At 36.2% G+C, this 16,461-nt stretch overlaps 2 protein-coding genes across 2 annotated transcripts in view; one reads left to right on the forward strand and one right to left on the reverse strand.

Moving 5' to 3' along the window:
• The window catches only part of glra4b (glycine receptor, alpha 4b), a 19,417-nt gene extending 8,604 nt beyond the window's left edge, over nucleotides 1-10,813 (forward strand). The window contains exons 4-10 of the mRNA XM_073840551.1: nucleotides 1,110-1,333; nucleotides 2,042-2,124; nucleotides 2,202-2,339; nucleotides 5,337-5,551; nucleotides 5,751-5,909; nucleotides 9,955-10,059; nucleotides 10,301-10,813. Of these exons, the coding sequence (XP_073696652.1) occupies nucleotides 1,110-1,333; nucleotides 2,042-2,124; nucleotides 2,202-2,339; nucleotides 5,337-5,551; nucleotides 5,751-5,909; nucleotides 9,955-10,059; nucleotides 10,301-10,588 (1,212 nt within the window). The 3' untranslated portion in view covers nucleotides 10,589-10,813. The remainder of the gene's footprint in view (nucleotides 1-1,109; nucleotides 1,334-2,041; nucleotides 2,125-2,201; nucleotides 2,340-5,336; nucleotides 5,552-5,750; nucleotides 5,910-9,954; nucleotides 10,060-10,300) is intronic.
• Nucleotides 10,814-13,094: 2,281 nt separating this feature from the next.
• Nucleotides 13,095-16,195, reverse strand: rpl36a (ribosomal protein L36A). The gene is made up of 5 exons (XM_073840314.1): nucleotides 16,147-16,195; nucleotides 15,627-15,732; nucleotides 15,467-15,534; nucleotides 13,751-13,873; nucleotides 13,095-13,173 (listed from the first exon to the last, which is right to left on the reverse strand). The coding sequence occupies exons 1-5, from the start codon at nucleotides 16,147-16,149 to the stop codon at nucleotides 13,153-13,155; spliced, it is 321 nt and encodes a 106-aa protein (XP_073696415.1). The 5' UTR covers nucleotides 16,150-16,195; the 3' UTR covers nucleotides 13,095-13,152.
• Nucleotides 16,196-16,461: the final 266 nt, after the last annotated feature.

Raw genomic sequence — 16,461 nt, forward strand, 5'->3', positions numbered from 1 at the left:
CTGTAATAATCCAGTTTTTGTTTGCACAAGGAGTCTGACAACAGCCAGTGCTCCACACAGAGATCTGATCTCATCTTCATCTATAGGCTGCCTGGAATGACATGAAGAATATAGAAACAGAACAAAATGAGACAGACTAAACACAGAAGAACTGTGACAATGACTCCAAGATGCTTCAAGAAACCTACCTGAAAAGCTACAGGCACCTGTGTAAAAATGTTGTACAAGGAGGATGCTGTATAATAATAATGTCAAAAAAAATAATGTCATAAATAGATGTTCTTTATCAATTAACTTCTATTAATTAAAAATAAACCAACATTTGGTGTGACCATCCTTTACGTCTAAATCAGTTTTTGCCCTAGGTACACTTGTGCATAGTTTTTCAGGTAGGTTTGTAGGTGGGTTTTTTGATGCATTTTGGAGACGTCGCCACAGTTCTTTTGGATTTAGTCATTTACTCAGTTTGTTCCGTTTCCTAATGTAATTCCAGACAGACTGAATGATAATGAGATCAGATCTCTGTGTGGAGCACTGGCTGTTGGCTGCAAAAGAAATCTCTCTGGATTATTACAATTAATGGCAAAATGAATGTTTGTAAATGTAAACTGATATTTTCTATTGACACACTACAGCAAAAGATAGAAATAACTGACTTTAAACCATTTTTTAGAATTAGATGGTGAAAATACTAATTTACACACACACACACACACACACACACACACACACACACATATATATATATATATATATATATATATATATATATATATATATATATATATATATATATATATATATATATACACATGGGAAGGGTGTCTACATATAAAAAGCTAATCAGAAAGCTATTAAAGCTATTAACAAGAAGTTAACTGACATTTTAGACACAATATGGCAACCATAATTAACACAGACAAGTGGAGTGATATGTAAAGTTCCAGTGCTGTTATATGAATTAAGTCCACTAATTTGTCATATCCAGAGAGATAAATAGTGGACTGAAAATAATTGTTGTACATTAACCACTGTCATGTTTTGCCAAATGTGTTTGCCTCAGCTGCTGTGAATGTGATCTGATCTATTTCTAAACACAAACTCCTCAGGATTATCGGCTGAACGTTTTTCTACGGCAGCAGTGGAATGACCCACGGCTGGCTTATAAAGAGTATCCAGATGATTCCCTGGATCTGGACCCATCCATGCTGGACTCCATCTGGAAGCCAGACTTGTTCTTCGCCAATGAGAAAGGCGCCAATTTTCATGAGGTCACCACGGACAACAAACTGCTGAGGATTTTCCAGAATGGAAATGTGCTATATAGCATCAGGTGTAATATCACCCCCTCAGAGCTGAGTGGTAACCAATTACATATAATCTGGATTACATAATCAGATTCCAAAAATTAAGTACATGTAATAAGAGTATATTACATTTTAAAATGCTCATAATCAGATTACATTGACTTTTTTATGGATTACATGATTTCATATTATTCACACAATGGCAGCAAATTATTCATAATTGATCGATTCTTCCTAATTCTTCTTTTTTCTCTCTAAAATTTGTATTTCTAAAAATCCTACGGTGTGTCATACCATTTAGCATTGACTATATTCACAAATACTGTGTAAATTGCAAACATTGCTTCTGAATTTGAGGGACAAAAACACATTTTTGGTGATGTAACCAGTGACCTTCTGGATCTTTGGACAAAAAAAACTTCAAACCTGAAGACTGGATGCATTCTCTTTGCTCTTTTATATCAATATGGAATGTTTATTGCTAAGTTTAAAACAGGTTTGAAAAAAAAAATTATCTAAAGGTAATCTAAAAAGTAGTCAGAATGCATTACATAAAATGAGTAACCTTATATTATTAACTACATTTTACATAATCTAATCTTTCATCAGTAACTGGCTACTATTTGTAAGAAGTCTACCCAGCTCTGCACCCCCTATATATTAAATCATTCCAAATAACATAAATATGATATAATGTCATGATATATGTCCATCTCTCTCTCTCTCCCTCTCAGACTCACTCTGATTCTGTCGTGTCCCATGGATCTAAAGAATTTTCCAATGGACATACAGATCTGCACTATGCAGTTAGAGAGCTGTAAGACTGAATGTCATCTATTCTCATTTTCATCTTGTTTTTCTTTTATATGCTCATTATTCTCTTTCTCTCTCTAGTTGGCTACACCATGAATGATCTGATATTTCAGTGGTTGGATGAAGGCCCAGTGCAAGTGGCTGATGACCTTATGCTGCCCCAGTTTGTCCTAAAAGAGGAGAAAGACTTGGGATATTGTACAAAACACTACAACACTGGTATGCTCTTGCAATTCCACCAGAATACATTTGCATTTATTTTTTTATATATGCATTTCATAAGTGGTTATATAATGAATGTTACAAGGAATAATAATGCCAAAGAGATTTAAAATTTCTGAATTTAAAATGTAATTTGTGCTAGCCTATATAAAACTTACCACTATAATAGGATGCTGCTTTGCAGTTGCTAAGCTTTTTCAAAATGGGTTCTAACAACCCAATGGGTGTAATGCATTAGTAAGTAATGAAATACTATAATTTAAAGGTCCCATATTGTCAAAATCGAAATTTCCTGGCTTTTTTCATGATAACTGAGGTCTAGGGGCTATGTAACTATACCATATGAGTTTCAAAGCAGTCAATCCACAGTAAACTGCACACAGCCTGCTTAAAGTAGCTGTTTCTTTTCACGAGACGCTGTGACTTCCGTAAAGATGTGACGTCCGATCTACTCAGTCACCGCCTTCAGTCACCACCCCGAGCACCAATCACGTCCCACCCTCCTTTTGTCAAACCCAGACAACAACGCATCCATTCCATTGTTGAGCAACAACAACACGAAAACAAGTAGAGAAAACGCTGTTCAGTCCATGGATGTCAGGAAACTACATCATTGCACAGGCTTCTGAACAACGTGAATATAAGAGACCAGTGGCAGTCAACTTCAGCCTCTTTCACACAGCGATTCCGGTAAATACACGGATAATGTGTCTCATGATTTGTTCCGGAGTTGTTTAATTTGGTTCATTCACAGTTGTTTTCCGGAATCTGTGCGTGCTTTACACACAACCCATAAAGACATGTGACGTTTGGATGTGAGATGTAATGGGACGCGTACGATTCACTAAACTGAAACTAACCTGAACAAACTGCTTCAGTGCTGATAGTGAGGAGCTGGCTCTGCCTGATCGCTGCTTCATTCCACTTTGCACGTATTTTTTCGTCGTGAAGAGTCGCATGATAACGTGCATCATCACTACAACACTGCATTTATGGTTCTGGCTTTTGTTCACACAGCGCTCGTTCCCGTAATTTTCCAGAATCAGCGCGCATTGTGAAAGGGGCTTTACTGAAGCAACAGTTATGTAGCTTACTGCATTCGGTGTTTGAAAAAGAAAAAACATTAATGATCATTCTGAAATATCCTGTTGAGTATCAGCAGGCTAGGCTCTCTATGGCTCTGGGCTCGGCTAAAGCATACATGACCGTAGTTAACTGTGGTTGGCCTGGCTGTGCGTCACTCAGAAAACAACAGGCCAATCAGAAGAGAGGCTCATGAATATTAATTAGATGGGCCAAAATCGACCTGTTTTTGACAGAGCTCCTAAAAAAGGAGCTGTAAAAATATATTGAGATGGATTTTGGCACTTATACCGCAAATATATATTCTTAAGGACATCAACAACTAAAATAAACCTCCAGAAATGTGTACAATATGGGACCTTTAATGTCTTTTTCTCATGGAAAAATAGAGTAAGGGAATACTGTAAATTAATTACAGTTACTTCATCTGATGCATTAAATATGCATCAATAGTTCACCCAAAAATAAAAATTCTGTCATTAATTCATCACCATCATCTCATTCCAAACCCGTAAGACCTTCGTTCATCTTCAGAACCCAACATAAGATATTTTGGATGAAATCCGAGAACTTTTTTACCCTGCATAGACAATAACATTACTACTACGTCCAAGGCCCAGAAAGGTAGTAAGGACATCAATAAAATAGTCAATGTGACATCAGTGGTTCAATCTTAATTTTATGAAGCTACAAGAATAAGTCCTTTATTCAACAATTTCTTCTCTTCGGTGTCAGTCTTCGTCACGCGTTCGCAAGGGTACCACAATGTACCATTGTACTCTTGTGTATGTGCGTCAAAGACTGACATGGAAGAGAAATAATTGTTAAATAAATTTATTTTTGTTTTCTTTGCGCACAAAAGTTATTCTCCTAGCTTCATAAAATTCTGGGTGTATGGCGTGGTTGCCAGGGTGTTTGGTTAGTATATAGTCAGGGTTAGCATTTGTAAATTGTAAATTTGTTGATTTTTAATTGATGATTAGCTGACTTTCTCAGACCACATTGCAAAAACTGCCCGGTCCTGCAGATTTGCTTTATTCAGCATCAGCAAGATCAGGCTCTTTCTTTCAGAACATGCTTCACAACTCCTTGTTCAAGCTCTTGTTCTGTCTAGGCTGGACTATTGTAATGCTCTTTTGGCATGTCTTCCAGCCAGTTCTTTCGGAAAAAGAACACACATCACACCTCTCTTCATCAATTTGCACTGGCTACCAATAGCTGCTCATATAAAATTCAAGGCATTGATGTTTGCCTACAAAACCACCACTGGCTCTGCACCCCTTTACCTAAATTCATTCCTTCAGACTTATGTGCCCTCTAGAAGCTTGCGTTCTGCTAGTGAACGGCACATTATTGTGCCATCCCAAAGAGACACAAAATTACGGACTTTCACATTAAATGTACCCTCCTGGTGGAATGACCTGCCCAACTCAATCCGAACAGCTGAGTCCTTAGCCATCTTCAAGAATCCGCTAAAAACACATCTGTTCCATCTTTATTTGACCCTTTAACTCTAGCACCCTCTATTGTAATTCTATTCTTTAAAAAAATTTAAATGCCCTTTTAGATTTATACTCTATTCATTTACTTACTGCTTGTTTAAAAAAAAAAAACAAAAAAAACTAACACTAGCTTCTCTGTTCTTGTTGTTCTTGTCCTCTAACACTAGCTTGCTTTTTCTTTTTTAGTCTATCTATTTTCACTTTATTTATTAAAAATCTTGATATGTGTACTGCTAAATGAGACTTGTCATAGCCCTTACATGTTATTGCTCTTTTGTTGATTTAGATTGCTTCCATTGTCCTCTTTTGTATGTCGCTTTGGATAAAAGCGTCTGCTAAATGTCTAAATGTAAATGTAAATTTTGTTTATTTTGTTTTTCTGTCTAACTTGATCGCATGTTTTACCCAGGTAAATTTACCTGTATAGAGGTGAAGTTTCATCTAGAGAGGCAGATGGGTTACTACCTGATCCAGATGTACATTCCCAGCCTCTTAACCGTTATCCTGTCGTGGGTCTCCTTCTGGATCAACATGGATGCCGCCCCGGCCCGTGTTGGCTTGGGCATCACTACAGTTCTCACAATGACAACACAGAGCTCTGGATCCAGAGCATCACTGCCTAAGGTAGGAAAGAAGATGCTATCTACTTTCATTCACTCATACCATTCATCCACTTTTAGTCATTTAATCACCCGGATATTGTTTTAGAAAACCTGTATGACTTGTTATAACAGTTTTCTATGTTTATCGATGGCATTTGATAGATGTTATACTTTTGTTGAATCCAGAATATAAAATAGAGGGTTTGTGTGCATGTGTACAGGTGTCCTATGTGAAGGCTATTGACATCTGGATGGCAGTGTGCTTGCTGTTCGTCTTTGCTGCTTTGCTGGAGTACGCAGCAGTTAACTTTGTCTCTCGGCAGCACAAAGAATTCTTCAGATTGAGGAGAAAACTGCGGGAGAAGCAGCGCTATAGAGCTGTGAGTGGCAGTCTGAAACTCTCTTTTGTCATACACATGTGACATGCGTTGAGTACCCTCAAGATACTGTGCAACCACTGTGTCCCTTTGATCTTTCATGAGAGCAGCCTGCTGGCCCCCTCCAGAGCAGGGAGGGAAGGTCAGTAATGGCATAAAGCCATGTCATGAATATTGCACTGAGTTATATTATTTTTTCCACCCAAAAATGTGGGACATCACGAATAGCAAGAAAGTGAAAGAGCTGCAGGATTTTAAATCTGATTTTAAATGTCCAAGTGAAGCAGAATACTAAATGATTTGCTGAACTGATAAATAAAGCATGATTTCTCTTTTACCAAATGGAAATGCTAAAATAATAATTGTGTTCAAACAGGTTTTTTGAACCTTAATCTATGATTGGTTGGCAAGACAAGATAGCCCCGCCCAAAGCTTACACCATGCAGTTGGGTCAGGCTGGTCCATGTGCTTGACCCATAAACAAAGCAATGTTTTGAGAGCACCACAGAGCCAGTGTTTGTACTTTTGGGGGAATTTATCTACAAATTGCTTTCTTATAGACCAATTCGGTGTTTGAAAAACAGTGATGATGGCTTTTTTTGTGGGCGGAGCCTATCTGGTGGCAAAAAATGACAGTTTTCAAATGCCAGTCTATGGAAACCATGAAATAAAAGATTAAAAAAGGTAAATTTGAGTTTTTATTTCAACATTCTGACTTTATTCTCACAATTCTAAGATTATATCTCACAATTCTTATAAGAAAAATCAACTTGTCATTCTCTCTTTTAAGGTTATATCTCACACTTCTGGCTTTTTCCCCCCTCAGAATGGACAGACTCGCTATTGTTGAGCTAAATCGAGTTACAAAGTCCAAAATACTAGATATAAATTTGCTTTTGTGAGAAAATAGTGTAGAAACTAGTAAAATAGTTTAGTTTAAATAGTATTAAGTGCTGTAACTGTAGGGCTAATATAATATGTTCCCCATGAACTGCATATGTGTGTACAGTTGCAGGTGATGTAATTGTGAAGTCTACTGTAAATTAATCTATAGTATAGATCAATTCTGAATATTAAACTGTCTCATTATTAAGAAGACAGTATTTTGACATTGAAAATTTCTTTTATCTTCTCATGTGTTGTTATACTCTATGGCTATAAAGAACATATACTGTTAAGAACATATTTGTGGCATTTTAAAAAGAAACCTTTTTTCAGTTTAACAAATACTGTCATTATGTGCGAATATAGGCTAAGTAATGTACTTACATTAACATTCAAGAAAGATTTTTTTAAAGAAACTAAAAAAATTACTAAAAAATTGTTTTTCACTAAACATAAAAACAGAAGGATTATGTGACACTGAAGTCTGATGAAATGTCAGGAATAAAAAGTGAATAAATGATATTAAAAATATATATTAATACTGAAAATTGTCATTTTAAATTGTAATAATATTTCAAAATATAAATGTATTTTTAATCAAATAAATGCAGCCATGGTGAGAACAAGATACTTTTTTCAAAAACATAAAAAAAAATCTTACCAACACACAACTTTTGAACTGTAGTGTATATATACTGTATTATTTGAGTAAAAGTAGTATTTTCTTTTTTAAATATGTGTTTCATTAAAAAAAAAATACAAACAGCCTTTTAAGAAAAACATCCAGATGTATTATGATAATGAAAATGGGGTGGGGGAAGTTGTGCTTGTTATTAAAATTTTACAATGTACTTTTAATGGTCCTAAAATAGGCTTCATGTTCTTTATGTAACACATAATTTCTTGCTTTGTCTTTTGATTTTTAAAGACTAATATGACCCAGACATGCACTTTGTCTGCCTAGAATAGAAGACTATTCCCAGACTCCTCTCAGGAGTTTTTGTCAGCAGAAACTGCAGTTATTTCACTATCTTTGTTACTCTGCTTGCAACCAGCTAGTTGAGAAAACATTGTGGCTTTCTTTTGGACACAGAAGGACACTGTCCTGCCACAAAGAGCAGAGAGAATAAATATTACACTATCCTGTCCTTTTCTATTTCTCCTCCATCTCCCCTCTATCGCCCTGCAGGGCAGGCTGTATATGTGAGTATGTGTGTGTGTGTGTGTGTGTGTGTGTGTGTGAGACCCACACCCAGTGGGTGAGTTGGTGGCCCTGTGCCCCCTCATTTGCCTTGGGGATGCTTTTAGGCATGTAACATGCAAACATGCTTACACACTACTGCACTCAAGCTTTTAGGCACAATGTACATACAAACACACACGCACACGCACACACAATGCATGTGGTGTTAGCCACATACATACAAACACACACTGGTTGGCTTCTTGGTCACAGGCAGCACAGTGCAGTAGGCTGTCAGATCTCATGTGCATTAAGTTATCCAAAGCAGCGACCTGTATACAACGTGATTCAACACAAACACACCTAACTGACTGGATCTCATACTCAAAAAAGGAGCATCTTTTCCCTACGGAACAAATATGCTGTCACTGTTGATATCATGCGCACACACAGATCTATATTGAAAATATCACTGAGAATAAGTAACCTGGAAAAAAAGGAAAGACTGAGGAAAGCCAAAGAAAGCTGGCACAAAAAAGGAAGATGAAGTCAAAGAAAACTGCTGAAACTGACCAAACATATTTAGACTAAACACAAATAAAGTATTTTTGTGTAGAAAATGCATGTATCTTGGAGAGTAAATGCATTGTTTAAAACAGCTAACACAATGTGTTCTAAGAACGTTTTGCTAATGTTCCCATTATGTTGTCAAAATGTTTTCTGAATGTTTTCAGAACATTCAAAATGTCCAGTTTTAAAATCTATTTTATCATTTTGCAAACATTATGGAAACATTACTTTTGAATGTTTTCTAAAACAAGTTGTCACATTTAAAACATGTTGGACAAGTATTGAATTAAGAGGTTTCAGAAAAAACAACAGTTGAAAATTGTATTTAAAGGGCTAGTTCACCCAAAAATGAAAATTCTGTCATTAATTACTCACCTTCATGTCATTCCAAACCTGTAATACCTTTGTTCATCCTCAGAACACAAATTAAGACATCTTTGATGAAATCCGAGAGCTTTCAGACCCTGCATAGACCTACCATGTTCAAGGCCCAGAAAGGTAGTAAAAATATTGTTAAAGTAGTCCATGTGACATCTGTGGTTCTTTCTCTAATTTTATGAAGCTACGAGAATACTTTTTTTTTATCGAGAGTACCATAACACATTCGTTCTGATGCAGAACCCAGATGCACTGCACCTTGTTTACATGCAGAGGAAGACACATGCTGTACATAAAACAGACTTCATAAACATGTCTGGAGATTTCAAAGACCACACATGAGTCGTGGTACTTGAAGTTGAGAATACGAGTCGAAGACTGATACAGAAAGAAAGAAATAGTTGAATAAAGTCATTATTTTTGTTTTCTTTGAACACAAAAGGTAGCTCATAAAATTACAGTTGAACTACTGATATCATGTGGACTATTTTAAAAATGTCCTTTCTACCTTTCTGGGCCTTGAACATGTCAGTTGCTTTGCTGTCTATGCAGGGTCTGAAAGCTCGGATTTCATCAAAAATATCTTAATTTGTGTTCTGAAGATGAACAAAGGTCTTACAGGTTTGAAACAACATGAGGGGGACAAAATTTATTTATTTTTAATTTTGTGTGAACTATCCCTTTAAGACCAGAAAACTTGAATGACCATTCTATGAACATTACTAAAAGAACATGTTCATAACTTCAAATTTTAGCCAAATTCCTGTGAATGTTCCCTGTTAGATGGGATGGTTCATAGTGAAATCTGCTCACTGTCTCAGTTAAGTCTTTACAAATTAAAGATATTACAGTAGAAATATGCATGCTCACTAGAGATTTTCAAGGTACATTGTGACCCCATTTCAGATCTGTAATGCATGGTTACAGAGAAGACGGGGAGGTCTTTTGAGGAGTGCGCTGGAAGAGAATATTTTATTGTTTGAATAAATGATGACTCCATTTTTAAATAAATGTCTTTTGTATTGTCTTCAGGCATCTGGTCAGGCTGGAGCAGCAGAAACAAAGAACAAAAGCAACAACGTCACAGAGAGTACGCCAATCAGAAGCACACAACGCCAGTGCAGTGCCTGTGCACGGGTATATGCACCCATAAATTAAATATTTACATATAAACACCCTTGCCTATGGAATACTGGATTCTGATTGGTCATTTGTTACATTTTTCGTATAAATTACCTGTTGTTGATACCAACATAACTTCGCTATTTTTGTGTCTCATCACTCAGATGTTTTATTCCTTATTATAAATACACAAGTTTGTTAACTAGTTGGGTCTCTTGCCACTTCATATATGTTTTGATGTGATGTTTCTCTTCAGGAAGAGCAGTTAGCCTCACAGAATCAGGACATGTACTTCATGGGATACGGGATGGACAGCTGTCTGTCTGGGGATGGGCCTCTTTCTGAGGCTGCTGCCATGTTTGTGGGCCTGCCGCCCGGCCACGTCCTCTTTGAGATCCGCCGGCGCTTTGTGGAGCGAGCAAAGCGGATCGACACCATCTCACGAGCCGTCTTCCCACTCAGCTTCCTCGTTTTCAATGTGTTCTATTGGATCACGTACAAAGTGCTTAGAAACGAGGACATTCACCCTGCCCTGCAACCCTGATTCCTTTTAAGACTTCTGAACTTCCCATTATCCCGTTTTGTGAGCCAGTTTAAGTCCAGCGTGAGGATGAGATCCCATATCAAGGACATTTAAAATCAAACCAGTTGAGGGAAAGTGCAACACACATTCTCTCTGCATGAGTGAACATATGCATGTGTCTAGACCACTTTTAAAAAGATCTTCATAAACCTTTAGTTTATATGCAATGGCTGATTTGCTCCTGACTTTTGGTCTCCTGAGATGTCTGAGAAGTCTATTTTTTGTTGCACTGAGCACATTTGTTTCTGTCTGTTATTAAAAATAAATGTTATAAACAAATTCTTCCTCAGGACTGATTTTTGAGGAAAAGGCCAAAAAGATGTTAAAGGGATAGTTCACCCCAAAATAAAAATGTTGTCATTAATTACTCTTGACGTTCCAAACTTGTAAGACCTTCATTCATCTTCGGAACACAAATTAAGATATTTTTTGATGAATCTGAGAACTCTCTGATCATGCATAGACAGCTAGGTTGAGGTCAAAAGTTTACATACACCTTGCAAAATCTGCTAACTCTGAATTATTTTACCAAAATAATAGAGATCATACAAAATACATGTTATTTTTTTATTTAGTACTAACCTGAATAAGATATTTCACATTAAAGACATTTACATACAGTCCACAAGAGAAAATAATAGTTGAATTTATAAAAATTACCTCGTTCAAAAGTATACATACACTTGATTATTAATGCTGTGTTGTTACCTCAATGATCCACAACTGTTTTTTGTTCAGCCATAGTTGTTCATAAGTTCCTTGTTTGTCCTGAACAATTAAACTGCCTGCTGTTCTTCAGAAAAATCTTTCAGGTCCTACAAATTCTTGGTTTTTCAGCATTTTTGTGTATTTGAACCTTTTCCAACAATGACTGTATGATTTTGAGATCCATCTTTTCAGACTGTGGACAACTGAGGGACTCATATGCAACTATTACAGAAGGTTCAAACACTCACTGATACCACAGAAGGAAAAACAATGCATTAAGAGCCAGGGGGTGAAAACTTTTGAACAGAATGACGATGTGTACATTCTTATTTTGGCTAAATATTAAATATTTTTTTCATTTAGTACTGCCCTTCAGAAGCTACAAAAGATACTTACATGTTTCCCAGAAGACAGAATAAGTTTAATTTACCCTAATCCACTCATTGTTGGAAAGGGTTCAAATGTACAAAAATGCTGAAAGACCAAAAAATGTGTGGGACCTGAAGGATTTTTCTGAGGAACATCAGGCAGTTCCAACTGTTAAGGACAAACAAGGGACTCATGAAAAACTATCACTAAGCAAAAAAAGAAGAAGAAAAAAAAAACACTGCTGTGGATCATTCAGGTAACAACAGTATTATAGATTCAACTATTTTTCTTTTGTGGACTATATGTAAATATCTTTCATGTGAAATATCTCATTCAGACACTAAATAAAAAAGGGTGCATTTTGTATGATCCCTCTTGTTTTAGTAAAATAATATTTCACAGATTCTGCAAGGTGCATGTAAACTTTAGACCTCAACTGTAGTTCATGTGACATCAGTGGTTCAACTGTAATTTTACAAATCTACAAGAAAACTTTTTGTGTGCAAAGACAGATTTATTCAACCCTTGCTGTCTATAAAGGGTAAGTGAGCTGTCTATGCAGATACTAAATAAAAAATAAGATGCATTTTGTATGATCCCTCGTTTCGGTAAAATAATTAATATTTCACAGATTCTGCAAGGTGCATGTAAACTTTAGACCTCAACTGTAGTCCATGTGACATAAGTGGTTCAACTGTAATATTACAAATCTACAAGAATACTTTGTGTGCAAAGACAGATTTATTCAACCCTTGCTGTCTAAAGGCTAAGAGAGCTCTTTGATTTCTCAGAATTTGTTCCGAAGATGAACTAAAGTAAAAAAAAAATCCACACAAAAAATGGTTTGCTTGGCAGTTTTTTTCTAGTCCTGTATGTACACATATCAACATAAATTGAGAAGCACTGAATCTCAAAGGTACATTGTATTTACATGTATCAGACTGGCTATCAAAACTGACAATACAAGCTTAAACTCAAATCAGTCTATAAATGTACTTTTCAGGTTGATCTCATGTTATGTGCACTTTCTAGTGCAGAAACACCAGGGGATGCCTTTTAAGACAACTTTTCTTTCCTACTGTTGCCAAGTTGAGTGTTAAAATTTCTCACAATCATTTAACGTGTGGCATGTCTCGTCCTTGTTCTCTCCCTGACTGCACACAAAATTGAATAAGAGTCTAAGTAAAGATACATTTTCCACTGCAGGATGCATAATTTGCCTTACCCCAACAATGGCACGAGACACATAACACATCTGCTGTTAAAGCAACACTTTTGTACATATTTATAGAAGCAAAACTGCCACTTTGGTCCCCTACGGTGCACTTGTGTGGACCTTAATTTGGAAACACAGTTTGATACGGATGTTGAATGAAAGCCAAAGTCAGCATAACTGTATAACGTCTTTTATTGACAAAATCAACCACAAATGAAGCATTTGGCCCAGCTTAGAACTGGATGACCTGGCCCTGTAAGAGAAAAAAATAAAACAGAAATTAGGCATGTTAATTCCCTTAATAACAGCTTGAAAGGGTGCTTCGGTCCTTGTTAAAAATGTCCTTCAAAAATACTTATTTAAAACCCCAAACATTTATGACTTGATTAATTCTAACATGGGAAATTTTTAAAAACAAGTCCACCACTGATTATTTTAAATTAGACATTGTATGAACCAGAGTTCCACCTCTTTCTTCAATGAATTAATACCTTTTGCATTTACTGGTTAACTTTTAAAAAAGTTCAGCTTTGTAAAATGGCATTAAATTTTTAAAAAGATCAATTTCTAACTGATGAAATCAACCACAAATCTGTTTACTACATAAATATCAAATTAATTTGTGCAAGATGCGTCACAGATTGCCTTGCAAGGCTTGTTGCAGGTTTTCCATTATAGTGTAAACCCTGAAAACAATTAATGACTAAAAATATAGCATTGAAAATCTTATCAGTACAAATAGTCCCAAATTCAGCATTTAACTTATAAGAATATTTTTTTTTAAATCAACGTGATGTCAAGTCTGTTCAGCTGATGTGTATTCCTCGTACCTTTCTCTTTTTGTCTCCTCCCAGCTCAAAATGTTTGCATCTCTTAATGGCCAACATCCTCTTTGAGCGGCAGTTGGGCTCTACGCACTCCAGCCTCAGCACGATCTTCTTTGTGGTTTTAGCCTATGGCACAAGGAGGGACAAATTACACCTGATATGCAAACACCTATATGATCAAATCAATATTTAGGAAAATCTATGTTTCCCCCCCTCAAGTTGCTTAGAGCAGTGGTTTTCAATCCTGGTCCTGGGGATCCACTGCTCTTCACATTTTGTGTCTCCCCCTTATTTAACACACCTGATTCAGATCATCAGCTCTATAGGAGAGAGATCAATTTACTAAACTGAGTGTGTCAGAACAGTACCACTGGCTTAGAGGATCATCTGTAGAAAGTTTAAAGCTATATGCACATTTTAATTTTACATTAGGCTCCATCTACACCTGGTAGATCTTGTCTTGATCAAAATGGTAAAACAGATCACTGGTTACACCTGCAACTTGAATGAATCTCCTGTGACCAGCTGTTTACACTGCAAATGTGATGTTGAAAGTGAATGTGACCGCTATCTTAAATGTTTTGGATCTTGTTTTTTAGAAAAAAAAAAAGACCCTTATTTCTTGGCTGGGATCGTGTAGAGCCCTTTGAGGCTGCTGTTTGGACCTTCAACCTGCTGGCCACCACTGAAGTCCACTATATAGAAAAATCTTGGAACGTTTTCCTCAAATCTTAAATTTTTTTTTTCAATTGAAGAAAAAGACAAACATCTTGGCTTACATGGAGGCAAGTACATTATTGGGAATTCTTTATTCTGGAAGTGCACTAATCCTGTAAACTCAGTGTTTATCTAAGTCCAATAAAGCAATAATATTTAGTCAAATGCCACAAAGACATTTAAGCAAGTCAAAAAATTCATATATTACGCGAACATTAACAATAACCCAAATACACCTAAGACTTGCAGTTTACCACATACAGATATCAAGTTCCCACCATAGTGTACCCCAGTGGGTTTCATTTCTGTCAAGATCTCTTTTTAAGAACATTTATTTTATGCAGTTTTGTTGTACAAAGAGAAGTTACACCATTCTGCTGAATAATTAAATCAAATGTGACCCAGGACCACTAAACCAGTCTTAATTAGTATGGGTATATTTGTATCAATAGCCAACAATACACTGTATGGGTAAAAATGATTTTTTCTTTTACACCAAAAATCATTAGGATATTAAGTAAAGCTCATGTTTAATGTAGACACTTTGTAAATTTTCTACGGTCAATATATCAAAATTTTATTTTTTTATTATTAATATACATCGCTAAAACCTTCATTTGGACAACTTTAAAGGACATTCTCAATATTTAGATTATTTTTTGCACCCACAGATTTTCAAAGAGTTGCATCTTAAACCATACATAAACGCTTATTTATTCAGCTTTCAGATTATGTATAAATCTCATTTTAAAAAAACTGACCCCTTTGACTGGTTTTGTGGTTCAGGGTCACAAATGAACTTCTAGGCCTACATTGATAATTTATGGTGTATATATATACTTCGTTTTGCAACAATACCTAAAGTGTCTTAATCATAGAGAATTGCTTTGAAATACTAGAACAATAGTGATTTGGCAGAATATTAAATTTACAGACTGGACTACATTAAGCAGCAACCTTTGCATCCATATTCCTGACACCCATCTGCAACAACCAACATACCTTTTTTCGGAAAATAGGCTTCGTTTGTCCTCCATAACCACTCTGCTTTCTGTCGTAACGCCTCTTTCCTGGAAGAAACAGGCGATAAACAAATGCAGCAAGTTAAAAGTGTACAGACAAGGAACACACTGATCGTCTCAACTCAGCTCTGTGAACATACCCTGGGCGTACAAAGAGTCTTTGCCCTTCTTGTACTGGGTCACTTTATGTGGCTGATGCTTCTTGCATTTCTTGCAGTAAGTCCTGCGGGTCTTCGGTACGTTGACCTACAGATAAACGTGGATATTGTCAGATCTCATGCAGCCCGAGTTCGTTCTATCACATAGCGTTAGCGCTCAAGCTAATCTGCATTTTCGCTAAATGTACAAAACATGTCGTAATCTAAGAGATGTCAATATTAAATTCGAATATGTCAAGAGAAAAAAGAGAGTGTTTTATTAAGATTATACTAAACAGAACTCATAGGCGGCTTCACTGTTTCATCTACATTACAAGATGGGAAATCGGCAAATAGAGGAGAATAATCATCTAAATCGTCACATAAACAACACAATACAACATTTTATATAATGCCAAGGATGTATACATTCACACAATACATTTTGATTGGGTCTAGGTTGTTTACAGATTTAGGATTAAAACAGATTTCGGATGAAACTTCACAGGACAATATTACGCACCATGGTTGCCCTCGCGGCGCAGGAGCAAAGAGGAAGTATAGACGTCACTCAGAGCATTAGTACCGGGTCGTGCAAGAGAGGATCTGCGCAGTTTGCTGTTGCACGATGCTACCACCTAATGGTCGAAATACCAAGTATACATATGAAACATACGAGTGTGAATAATAAGTAGTTATTTTTTTAGTTTTATGTCTAATTTTAACACAGATCACGGATAAGCGCGATTGTAACTAGGCATCGCTGTTTATGGCTATGTTTTTTCGAAACGTGACTAAAACGCGAATTCCTTTTTGATAAATACTCAGAAAAAGCAAT

This window comes from Garra rufa, chromosome 5, assembly GCF_049309525.1.
Source record: "Garra rufa chromosome 5, GarRuf1.0, whole genome shotgun sequence".
Lineage (NCBI taxonomy): Eukaryota > Metazoa > Chordata > Actinopteri > Cypriniformes > Cyprinidae > Garra > Garra rufa.